Raw genomic sequence first — 13,280 nt, 5'->3', positions numbered from 1 at the left:
GAGGATGTGGTAAGAGCAGATAGCGTAGCTGGTTTTAAGGAAGGTTTAGACAAGTTCCTGGAGGAAAAGTCCATAGTCTGTTATTGAGAAAGACATGGGGGAAGTCACCACTTGCCCTGGATCGGTAGCATGGAATATTGCTACACCTTGGGTTTTGGCCAGGTACTAGTGACTTGGATTGGCCACCGTGAGAACGGGCTTCTGGGCTTGATGGACCATTGGTCTGACCCTGTAAGGCTATTCTTATGTTCTTAGCAATTTTTGCATGTTAAAAATGTTTGAGCTAAAATACGGTAAAATAAAAATGTATTAGAATTTCATAGTGATTATGAATGCTTAAAGTATCCGTCCCCAGCTTCAACAGAGGCCTTCAGTTGATTTGGCAAGTTCTAAACATGATTGGTCCCTGTGGCAAACTGTCCCAGATCATCTGCAGCTCTTCCTTGAGTTCAGCGATTATTTGCGGCTTTGGGTGGAGCTTGTGCTCCCCAGACAAAAGTCTACATCACTGAGATGTCATTAACAGTAAGCTGGTACCTGGGCAGATTTGCACGGTCTGTGTCTGTATATGGCCGTTTGGTGGGGGATGGGCTGGGGAGGGCTTCATTGGCTGGGAGGGTGTAGATGGGCTGGAGTAGGTTTAAACGGAGATTTCGGCAGTTGGAACCCAAGCACAGTACCGGGTAGAGCTTGGGATTCTTGCCTAGAAATAGCTAAGAAAAAAAAATTTAAAAATTTAAATTGAATCAGGTTGGGCAGACTGGATGGACCATTCAGGTCTTTATCTGCTGTCATCTATTGGGTGGTCATACTAAAAAAGAATTAACCTGTTTAAAATAAACTCATTCCACTCAGCACATAAATGTAGATAGTAACAACAAAGTTATAAAATTTCACATTGAACTTCTAATCTAAACAGTGGCTGAGAAAACATCAAAAACTCTAGGCCTCATCCTGTAGAATTCCCCCTAAGTTGATCAAGCAGAGATCACTCTGAGGAAAGGGATTTTACCAGTGGTGTGCCTCAAAATTCTGTTCTTGGGCCTGTCCTTTTTAACATTTTTATAAGCGATATTGCTGAAAGGTTGTGGGGTATGATTTGCCTCTTTGTGGATGATACCAAAATCTGCAATAGAGTAAACATCCCGGATGGTGTGAATAACACAAAGACCTAGTGAAGCTTGAAGAATGGTCTGAAATTTGGCAACTAAAATTTAATGTTAAGAAATGGAAGGTCATGCATTTGGGCTGCAATAACCCGAAGGAATGGTACAGTTTAGGGGGTGATAGAAGAGCGGGACTTGGGTGCGATTGTGTGTGATGATCTTAAGGTGGCCAAATAGGTTGAAAAGGTGACGGTGAAAGCTAGAAGGATGCAAGGGTGCACAGGAAGAGGTATGGCCAATAGGAAAAAGGAGGTATTAATGCCCCCTGTATAAGACCCTGGCGAGACCTCATTTAGAATATTGTGTGCAATTCTGGAGACCGCACCTTCAAAAAGATATAAAAAGGATGGAGTCGGTCCAGAGGAAGGCTACTAAAATGATGCGTAGTCTTCATCATAAGGCATATAAGGACAGACTTAAAGATCAATATGAATACTCTGAAGGAAAGGAAGGAGAAGGGAGATATGATAGAGACGTTTAAGTACTTACATGGCAAAAATGCGCATGAGTTGAGTCTCTTTCATTTGAAAGAAAGCTCTGGAATGAGAGGTCATAGGATGAAGTTAAAGAGTTGATAGGCTCAGGAAATACTTTTTTACAGAAAGGGTGGTAGGTGTGTGGAACAGTCTCCCGGAAGAGGTGGTGGAGACAGAGACTGTGTGTGAATTCAAGAAAGCGTGGGATAGGCACGTGGGGATCTCTTAGAGAGAGGAAGAGATAATGGTTACTGCGGATGGGCAGACTGGATGGGCCATTTGGTCTTTATATGCCATCATGTTTCTATATAATGAACTGAATGTGTGCTAACAAAGGCACATCCCTATCAACTGCAAAACATAATTAAAAGATAATCAGCATAATTGGAACCACTGAGAAATTATGGAAATATTTTATGAAATTCCAGGTCTTTCTGGAATTTCCTAGAATGGTTTTGCTTTAAAATTGGAAGTGTTCTATCCTGCTCTCCCAGAGCTCTGCATTTCAGTCCCCTCCATTGCATATCCCTGTGTATAGATAGCCTTGGGCTTAATCAAAATATTATGAAAGCACGTGAAAAAAGAACAATTTAGAAGAGCCTGAAAATAGCAGAATTTACATTCTTCTTGTGCCCGTTCCTGATCTCAGGATGCTGACCGTCAAATTCCCTGTGGTAGTTGTGCTGACAGCGCCGACAGTTGTAGACTTCCAGAAGTCCTGTAGCATGCTGTCAATTTGCCAAGGTGGTCGCGCTGAGGTTTTCTCCACTGGCAACGTGACACGTTGTCCTTCCAGCCCTTGAGAACGTCACAGCGCAAAAGCGCTTTCCCAAAAGCTTGTAACTTCTGGCTCTGTGCCTATGGCAAAATGAGCCTGCTGGCTGAACTAACGCTTGACTGCATGGAGTTGTAAGGTTGTGTGACATGCTGCTTTGTCCTTTATTGCAGAGAAAGTGTGATCAGTACTGGCCCACAGACAGCAGCGAAGAGTACGGAGCATTTTTGGTCACTCATAAGAACACATATGTACTCGCCTATTATACTGTACGAACCTTGACCATCAGAAACACTAAAATCAAAAAGGTTGGTAGCATTACAGAGAAGCACTTTGGAAGGAAATTGTCTGTTGTTCTGATCAACTTGGTCTAGTATAGGGGTGTCAAAGTCCCTCCTCGAGGGCCGCAATCCAGTCGGGTTTTCAGGATTTCCCCACTGAATATGCATGAGATCTATTAGCATACAGTGAAAGCAGTGCATGCAAATAGATCTCATGCATTTTCAGTGGGAAAATCCTGAAAACCCGACTGGATTGCGGCCCTCAAGGAGGGACTTTGACACCCCTGGTCTAGTACTACTGTTTATCATTTCTATAGCGCTGAAAGGCATAAGCAGCACTGTACATTCAACGTGTAAAACCTGGTCACCTAGTAAATGTTGGACATGTTTGACTATGATTTAAATGGGATTGTGATTAGATTGATAATATCAAAAAGGACTAAAGAATGTATGGGGCAGTTCTCATTTAGACTTATGTCTGGTGCTGGTCACCTATGAGGTACTACCCGAGCCCATATTCCCTCGCTTGTATACCAAGGGCTCATACTGATGTCCATTATTTAAAGAACTTCATTAATTATTGCATTTTCCTAGTTCAAACCATTCTCCCTAAGGGATTAAGAGTGTTAACCAATTATAGGTTGCATTTGTGATTGGACTTTATTGGCTTCAAGCAAAAAACAAAAGGAATTGACCCCAAAATATCCACAGAGAAGAAAATCCAGAGAAAACCCAAAAAACTCTGTGGAGTGATGATGTTCCTAAATGGACTTTATTTGAAAGTGTCAAAGTTCCAAAGGTACACTGAAATCATCCACATCAAATAATTTCATCCACATAAAATAATTCCATCCACATAAAAGTAAAACATCCACATAAAAGCCCTAAAGGACCTAGTCCGCTAGGGATACAGGACCCAACACGGTCCGCGTTTTGACAAAAAGTCTTCTTCAGGGGTCCCTGGGGGAGTGTCTCACTTCTGGCTTACTCCACAATTGTTTCCCACGTATTCACCTTTATAGGACCTCCAGGGACCCCTGAAGAAGACTTTTTGTCAAAACGCGGACCGTGTTGGGTCCTGTATCCCTAGCGGACTAGGTCCTTTAAGGCTCTTATGTGGATGATTTACTTTTATGTGGATGGAATTATTTTATGTGGATGATTTCAGTGTACCTTTGGAACTTTGACACTTTCAAATAAAGTCCATTTAGGAACATCGTCACTCCACAGAGTTTTTTTGGTTTTCACTTTATTGGCTTCAACATTGTCCATAGGGTTATATATTTTTTGTGCTGTTTTTGGAAAGAAAATTATGCATAAGAGATTGAAAATGTCTGTCTATCTGTCTATCTATCTGGGGACAAAATAACTGTTCAGAAACTGTAAGGAATAGAACTAACCCCCTGTTGTACTAAGGTGTGCTATGCTTTTTAGCGCGCGATAAATATTAGCGTGCGCTAAGCACGCGCTAAACGCTAATGCGTGCATATTGTCCTATGGACGTGTTAGCGGGTAATGCACGTGTTGATTTAGCTAAAACGCGTAGCGCACCTTAGTAAAAGAGGGCCTAAAACTGCGGAAAAGGCACATTTCAAAAATAGGTCTGACATGAGAAACTAAGACCCCCCCACCCCACTCCCCAAAATGACCCTATATGTTTCGGTGGGAGAGGCAGATTCAGCAGTTGCCTTAGAGAAACATTGATACACTGAGGCCTTCTTTTATTGAGGTGCGCTAATCAAATTAGTGCGCGCTAAACGCTAACGCGTGCATGTTAGTTTATGGACGAGTTAGCGTTTAGCGCGTGCTAATTCGATTAGCGCACCTTAGCAAAAGAGGGGGAATTGCTTTGTTCAAATTTTTCTTCCCCTCTCCTTTCATCTCATAATCGTAGACATACACAAAAATAACGCAGACACACAGACATGTAGGTATACATGCACACAAGGAGACAGATGCGCACAGCTGATACACATACATACAGATAGACACTAACATTCAGAAACGCACAAGCACATGCAGAGGCACGTACATGCATTCACAGATGCACATGCAAATACTTCCTGTTCATATGCTGGTCCTTTGAAATGGAACAGGTTGCCCTTGTTGGAACAACAGCAAGACCTCTGCACTTTTAAGAAACCGTTGAGGCCTCATCTGTTTTGTCAGATGACCGTGGCTCTTTGAATTATTGCCTCAGTGAACTGATTCGTAGGTGCTATAATTTGATGAATGTCTCTATTGTGTGTTTTATAATTGCGTACTGTATATACTCGAATATAAACCCATCCGAGTATAAGCCGAGATACCATTTTACCCCCCTTTATAGGGGAAAAATGGTAAATCGAATATAAACCAAGAGATTATATTCTGTCATCCTTCCCCTACATCCCCTGGGCATCCCCTGGGCAATCGCCTAAACCGGAACCTTACAACAAGGCAAAGAACTCTGACCCCATTTTCCTACCCCCCCTCCCCCCACTCAAAGGTACTCAACACATGAAGATGTATAATAACCTACTAGTGATGCAGGCAGCGAAACTAGACCCCTTCATCACTAACTTGCTGACAGCAACAAGTGACTACAAATCATTTTGAAAGGCAATCAAAACCCGGCTATTCAAAAAACACATCCAGCTATCCTAACTCTCCCCATGTCCTTCCCCCGCCCTCAAAATAACTCCCCCTCAATTTGACACTCTTCTTGCATTTTCTCCACAATGTTTCAACTACGAAACCAGCCCCTAAATTGTAATAATTTTATAAACGGCCAGTTGTCTCCTGATTTCTACTCATATTGTAATTTCTCCTCTGCTCGCTACCCATCTTGTAACCTCTCCTCTAAGACTCAACTATGTAACCAGCCCCTAGTGTGTAATTTTTCCTGGAAATGTCCAGTTTTCTTCTGTTATAATCCGCCTAGAACTGCAAGATACAGGCGGAATAGAAGTCACTAATGTAATGTAATGTAATTCCTACTCTCCCTCCTGGTGGTGTCCCTCTTTCGCCCGCACCACACCGGCAGTTCTCCTGCCATCAGCCGCTGACCCGGCAACTTCCCCACCCCAAAGAAGCATGACCCACCACCCTCCTGGGCCCAGCGGTAGGAGCCCTGGGCTTACCGTGCTTCCATGGTGGTTTACCGGGAACATTGGGGCAGGAGTGATTCTCTCTCGCTCCTGCTCTTGACAATGGAAATGTCAACTTTTCACTATGAAAAATTGTCAAGCACCTCTATGCCATTTTCTTGGGAAACAAGCATGAATTAAAATCAAGCCATAGAGACTTTAGGTGCTTTTTGTATCTCCACATCCCATCAATGCTTGCACACCACGTGTCACACGCCCATCTATTGCACGGGACACCAGTCTCTATCACCATCTGTTGCACTGGGTGGTAATCCCTACACAATACCCAATTCATTTTTATAACAGAATTCTTTGTGACTCTTTACAAATATATTAAGACCTACTTTTGGATTTATTTTCATTGATTATGTTTGAAGTCACTTATGCTTCTTATTTGTGTTTGTTTCTACATTTTCTTTGTTAATATAAAGAAACCCAATGCATTTTATGATGAGCTTTTGAAGGTAACCCTTCTTCAGATCAGAAAAAAGCAAATGTAGACAAATATCAGTATATATGAGGAAAATATGAAAGTATTTTAGGATTAGGAAGAGGGAGGGATGGGTGGGTAGGTGGGCGGGCAGGAGACAGAAATGGTGGAAGAGCAGTTTTAAATGTCTTTATAATGGGAAAGAAAGTCCAGATCTCTGTTAAGTCCAGTCTGGTAGGTGTCAAACTACCTTATCACTTTGATTTCAAAGGTTTTTACGTTCTTGGATTGTTTTGAAGCTCCCTTGTACTATTCTCACCATAAAATCATTGGTGCAGTGGTCAGTTTTTCCAAAGTGTTGGCCAGAAACCTCCATCTCTAATTCAAGGTTTAGAATCCCTGATTATTTTTCAAAAGCTGTATTTTCTTTTTGGAAATTTAGATCGGACTTTCAGAGAGGTAACAGTTAATTAAGGCCTAGATTCACTAAGCTCACCGATCGTGTCCCAACCAATTTGCGAGCCTTCTCCGACCCTGACCCGATTCACTAACCTGCTCAATACGATCTGCACCCGATACGATCCGCACATGTAAATGAGAGGAAATGGCATGCATAAGTAGGAAGGCAGCGATTCACTAAACAGAAAATGGAACACCGATTGGGCTTGCCTATCCAAAAAGAAGCGACTGCTGAGGACCATTCGCTCACGTCCTTGCCGACTGTCCTGCTCTTTGCCGTGCTGAAATCCCAGCCTTGCAGCCCTGAAATCCCAGTATCAAAAATAAAACCGTCAAAATAAAACATCTCCCTAGTGCAATAAGTGCCCTGCTATCTGCCGCCCTGCCTCTCTGCAAGCCCATGGTTTTAACCCGCTGGTTTAAAGCGGGGCTGCACTATGGCGTGTTCTGCAAAACATGTTCAGTTCCATTGAAATGATTCTCGTGGGGCCAGCCAGTGCAGCCACCCCACCCCCCCCACCCCCTTTCGTTTTGACCTCAAACTTGTGCGGAGAGCAGGCGCATGCGCGGATCACATCTACAGGCAAAGAGGATGACCTGTGCATGCGTCTGGATTGCTCTGCAGTGATCCGTGGGGTCGCTAAGGGGGCGTGCGTCCGATCACTTCATTTGCATGAGGACTCTGTAGTGAATCGGTCGCCTGGCAAGACTCGGCCACAGATTGCCCAGATCGGTTAGTTTTAGTGAATCTAGGCCTAAGGCCATTACGTATATTTACATCGGAATCAGGTATAGAATGCAGTCATCACATAACCTAAAGAAAATAAAATGCAAATACATTTTCTGTTGTTCTTTGTACATTGTCAGACAATTCAGAATTAAGAAAAGTGTATTTGGATTTTTTTTTTTTTTTAATCTTATATTGAACTGTTGTTGAGTTGTGACATTGCATATGATAAATAGGCTCCACTCATGTTTGTTTAGTTGACTTATGAGCGCTTTGTTTGCTGTTTAATTAATTAATTAGTCTGTAATGTCTTGTTTCTCTTATTGAAGGGCTCCCAGAAAGGAAGACTTAGTGAGCGTGTAGTTACCCAGTACCACTACACCCAGTGGCCTGACATGGGTGTTCCAGAATATACGCTCCCGGTGCTCACATTTGTACGGAAAGCATCTTCTGCTAAACGCAGTTCCATGGGTCCCGTGGTGGTTCATTGCAGGTGAACTGTTTAGTAACTTCATAGCACTGCAAGAGCATGCATCTGTTTTAAGGTGTAAAACATGAGTATGCCAAAGCACATATAAGGTCTTACAAAAGGCAAGGGAGATGTCTTTCCAACCAGTGATAAAATCTTTATTCAAAATGTGGTCCCACCAAGGATCCTAGTTTCAGCGTATTGAAGACCCCTTCCTCAGGGGACACTTGTTTGGAACCTTCAAATGCACCGATGTGAAAGAGTTCTTAGCAAAGCAAAGCAGCGACACTCAAAATGTAGAAAACAAAAGTGAAAGCACATATATAAGAACAAGAATTGCCACTGCTGGGTCAGACCAGTGGTCCATCATGTCCAGCAGTCCGCTCCCGCAGTGGCCCCCAGGTCAAAAACCAGTGCCCTAACTGAGACTAGCCCTACCAGCGTACGCTCTTGTTCACCAGGAAGTTGTCTAACTTTGTCTTGAATCATTGGAGGGTGTTTTCCCCTATGACAGATTCCAGAAGAGCATTCCAGTTTTCTACCACTCTCTGGGTGAAGAAGAACTTCCTTATGTTCGTACGGAATCTATCCCCTTTCAATTTTAGAGAGTGTCCTCTCGTTCTCCCTACCTTGGAGAGGGTGAACAACCTGTCCTTATCTACTAAGTTTATCCACTTCAGAACCTTGACTGTTTCGATCATGTGGTACCAGCCATATTAGTGGCTAGGAATGAGCAAAATTTGCTCTATGACAGGTTTAGCAATGACATACCTCTTCCCCCCAGGCCTACTCCAGTCTCCGTTGATCCAGCGTAGCACGAGTGATGCCTATGGCTGTTGCCACATACCGTATGGTGGCTTTGACCATTCATCCATGTCATGGGGTACACCATACTGTATTAAGTGAAAGGTCACTGCCATCACATTGAGAAGCATGGGAAACAGTGGTTGATTGTGGAGGTTCTTTTCATGGAACCTTATTTGAACCTCCTGAAATTCTCTATCCTAAACCCATATCACTCTCCCAGCTGTGAAGAGCCCAGTTCAGAAGTGTGGATTCAGTATAGCTCATGTTTTTATGTCTTTTCTCCTCTGCAGCGCTGGTGTTGGAAGAACAGGTACTTACATTGTTCTAGACAGCATGTTGCAACAGATTCGACATGAAGGGACTGTCAACATATTTGGCTTCTTAAAACACATTCGTACACAAAGAAACTACTTGGTACAAACAGAGGTAAGAATAGAAACATTAAAACAGAGAATTATATAAGCTATTAATAATATTTAAATGTGTTTATTTGTATAAAGCTGGTTTTCTCTCAGTTATATAACCTAAGTGTTCATATTTTTGTACACGTTATCATATATACTATAATATAAACCTTTCCAAATATAAACTGAGATAACAGCTTTCCCTCCCAAAAATGGGGGAAAACTGTTAAAACGACTATAAAATATATTCAAGTGTTCCGCTCCTTCTCCCCTCTCCCATGGTGTCTTTCATTTCTCCCATCTCCCCTCCCCCATGGTATCCTACATTTCTCCCTTCCTCTCTCCCCCGTGGCATCCTGCATTTCTCCCATCTCCCCTCCCCCATGGTGTCTTCCATTTCTCCCTTCAACCCTCCCCTATGGGATCCTTCATTTCTCCCATCTCCCCTCCCCCATGGTGTCTTCCATTTCTCCCTTCAACCCTCACCTATGGGGTCCTGCATTTCTCCCATCTCCCCTCCCCCATGGTGTCTTCCATTTCTCCCTTCAACCCTCCCCTATGGGGTCCTGCATTTCTCCCATCTCTCCTCCCCCATGGTGTCTTCCATTTCTCCCTTCAACCCTCACCTATGGGGTCCTGCATTTCTCCCATCTCCCCTCCCCCATGGTGTCTTCCATTTCTCCCTTCAACCCTCACCTATGGGGTCCTGCATTTCTCCCATCTCCCCTCCCCCATGGTGTCTTCCATTTCTCCCTTCAACCCTCCCCTATGGGGTCCTGCATTTCTCCCATCTCTCCTCCCCCATGGTGTCTTCCATTTCTCCCTTCCTCCCTCCCCCGTGGCATTCTGCATTTCTCCCATCTCCCCTCCCCCATGGTGTCTTCCATTTCTCCCTTCCTCCCTCCCCCGTGGCATCCTGCATTTCTCTCATCTCTCATCTCCCCTCCCCCATGGTGTCTTCCATTTCTCCCTTCAACCCTCCCCTATGGGGTCCTGCATTTCTCCCATCTCCCCTCCCCCATGGTGTCTTCCATTTCTCCCTTCAACCCTCACCTATGGGGTCCTGCATTTCTCCCATCTCCCCTCCCCCATGGTGTCTTCCATTTCTCCCTTCAACCCTCCCCTATGGGGTCCTGCATTTCTCCCATCTCTCCTCCCCATGGTGTCTTCCATTTCTCCCTTCAACCCTCACATATGGGGTCCTGCATTTCTCCCTTCTCCCCTCCCCCATGGTGTCTTCCATTTCTCCCTTCAACCCTCACCTATGGGGACCTTCATTTCTTCCATCTCCCCTCCCCTCCCCTCCCCCATGGTGTCTTCCATTTTTCCCTTCAACCCTCCCCTATGGAGTCCTTCATTTCTTCCATCTCCCCTCCTCTCCCCCATGGTGTCTTCCATTTTTCCCTTCAACCCTCCCCCATGGTATCCAGCATTTTTGCCCTTTCCTCCTGTGGCTGGAACTATTGGAAAGAGGAGCAAAGTCCTTCACTCCGCAGCATCCCCTGGATCACAAGTCTGGGGTGGTACTGTGACTCTCTTCGCTGATACCGACTAGGATTACCAGATGTCCGGATTTCCATGGACATGTCCTCCTTTTGGGGACATGTCCGGGGGTCCAGACGGCTTTTGAAAATCCGCCACTTTGTCCGGGTTTTGAAAAGGTCCAACCAATTGCCATCGGGCAGGACGGCATCCGTGCATGCCACGCAATGACATCACGTGCATGACATCATCACGTTGCATCCGCACATGTGCGGATACCCTCTTGCCTGATGAGAGCAGGCAGTGGGGGCGGGGCTAGGGCAGGACTGGGGCATAACGGGGCGCGGATGGGTGGAACTCGGTGGGCTTGGGGCTGGTCTAGGGGTCCAAATTTTCCATTTGGAAAATCTGTTAACCCTAATACCGACAGCATTGTGGTCAGCTGCTGTGGAGGCCTTGAGAATCTGCACATGCTCAAGGCCTGCCAGCTCCCAGCACCTTAACCTCCTGTTTTGAAGGAGGCAGGAGCACATAACATACAATCACCTAGTTATAGAATTGTCCTTTTTTAATTTATCACATTTTTAATCATAATAAATTAGACAAAAACACATATAGACCAACCACAAAAAATTACAAATTGTTCATCCTATATAAAACCCTAAGGATTTTGTGTTCCCTGCCGCCGTGGTGTGTGATCCGTGGCCGTGTTCCATTTTAGAACCCGGCGGCAGGGAACACTCTGGCCACTCCCCTCCTCCCGCCCTCACTCACCAACCACTGCTGCTGGAGGAAGCTGCAGGCAAGCTCTCTCCCAGCAGCGCCAGAGCCGCATCATCGCCGCCCAATACCGCTGCCGACGCCGCTCTTCAAAGGAGCCTGGTGAGAATAGCGGCCGCCTGTAACAAACTTCACAGGCCGCTCAGCACCTCAGTAGCACGTTTCCTCTGACGTATGCGATCAAGTCAGAAGGAACTTGCTACTGAGGTGCATAGCGGCCTGCGAGGTTCGCTACAGCTGGCCGCTATCCTCACCAGGCTGCAAACGAACATGCTGGACAGGGGGAGCAGGTAAGGGGCGAGGATGGGCCGGGGAGCAGGGAAGAGGGACAGGGGGAGCACGAAAGAGGTGCTGATGGGCCAGGGAGCAGGGAAGAGGGACAGGGGGAGCACGGAAGAGGTGCTGATGGACGGGGAACGGGAAAGAGGCTGCAAACGAACATGCTGGACAGGGGGATAAGGTAAGGGGCGCTGATGTTTCTATGTTTCTATGTTTCTATGTTTCTATGATGGACCGGGGAGCAGGGAAGAGGGACAGGGGGAGCACGGAAGAGGTGCTGATGGACCGGGGGAAGGGAAGAGGGACAGGGGGAGCACAAAAGAGGTGCTGATGGACTGGGGAGCAGGGAAGAGGGACAGGGGGAGCACGGAAGAGGTGCTGATGGACTGGGGAGCAGGGAAAAGGGACAGGAGGAGCACAGAAGAGGTGCTGCTGAACACGGGGGGACATAAAAGGAACGGAGAAGGGCTACTGCTGGACAGGGGGAGCTGGCAAGGGGTGGTGGTGGACAGCGGAGGAAAAAGAGACAGAAAGAAAGAAAGACAGACAGAAAGCAGCCAAGGAGAGAGAGAGAGAGAAAGACACATCTATTCTAGCACCCGTTAATGTAATGGGCTTAAAGACTAGTCCTGAATAAACAGGGTTAAGAATAAGAAACTAAAAAGGAACATAAATATATTTAACCAAGTGAGAGACCCCTTGCAAGTATTCCTTCAGCCAAGTAAACAGCAGAATAGCTTTTCAATTATGAGATCCTATCCTAGTACCCTTCCCTGTCGTTCAAAACTTCTTAAAGTTGCTTAGGATCAAAATAATGTCTTAACAATTACAGGGATATTTCAACAGAAAGGATGCTCATAGGACAAGAACTGTTGCCCCCTCTTTTACAAAGGTGCGCTAAGCTTCTTAGCGCACGCTAAATATTGCACGCTATTATATTTGATGCATTATTGTTGTGCTTTGTTGTTGTATTTGTTGTATCTGATGATGTTTGCATCAATAAAACTGTTTGAATCTAAAACGCGCGCTAAACGCTAATGCGTGCATGTTATTCTACGGACGCGTTAGCAGTTAGCACACACGTTTATTTAGCATGCGCTAAATCCACACTAAAAGTCTTAGCGCGCCTTTGTAAAAGAGGGCCTTGCTTTAAACATCAGAAATTCTTACCTTCTATTTGCATTATTTTATTTATTTAAAAATTTATATACCGTATGTTATCTCTATGGTTTACATAATCACATGTGGTTTAACAAGACGCAGCTAAGTATTCTTTTGTATCAAACAATTTTTTGATAAGCTTTTCACAATACAAATAGTTCTATGAACTTTATATTTATGAACTGTATTTTTATCGATTGATTTTTTTTCCACACATTTTTTACCTTCACGTGAATTTTTCTCTATGGACTAAATTATGTTTGCAGTTTGTTATAAATTTGGACTAATGGCTTTTTTAACATCTAAGATTTGTAATATTCAACTTTTATAATAGGGAATTTTATAGTATCACAATATGAACTTTTTCTAAGCACTTGCACTTTAGCCTTTTCACATACATTTTGGGGTTTGAGGGAGTTTATTGACATTAGCTTAAGATTTTTTTATTTTTATTTT

General features: G+C 44.5%; 1 protein-coding gene across 3 annotated transcripts in view; it reads left to right on the top strand.

Annotated features, from left to right (window-relative positions):
- PTPRZ1 (protein tyrosine phosphatase receptor type Z1) overlaps positions 1-13,280 on the top strand; it is a 269,276-nt gene that overhangs the window by 236,013 nt on the left and 19,983 nt on the right. For all 3 annotated transcript variants that reach the window (XM_033958764.1, XM_033958765.1, XM_033958763.1), the window contains 3 exons: positions 2,591-2,725; positions 7,772-7,935; positions 9,009-9,144. In XM_033958764.1, the coding sequence (XP_033814655.1) occupies positions 2,591-2,725; positions 7,772-7,935; positions 9,009-9,144 (435 nt within the window). The remainder of the gene's footprint in view (positions 1-2,590; positions 2,726-7,771; positions 7,936-9,008; positions 9,145-13,280) is intronic.

This window comes from Geotrypetes seraphini, chromosome 9 (assembly GCF_902459505.1).
Source record: "Geotrypetes seraphini chromosome 9, aGeoSer1.1, whole genome shotgun sequence".
Classification (NCBI taxonomy): domain Eukaryota; kingdom Metazoa; phylum Chordata; class Amphibia; order Gymnophiona; family Dermophiidae; genus Geotrypetes; species Geotrypetes seraphini.
The sequence above is the reverse complement of the archived record's forward strand: the minus strand, read 5'-3'. Positions and strand labels throughout refer to the sequence as shown.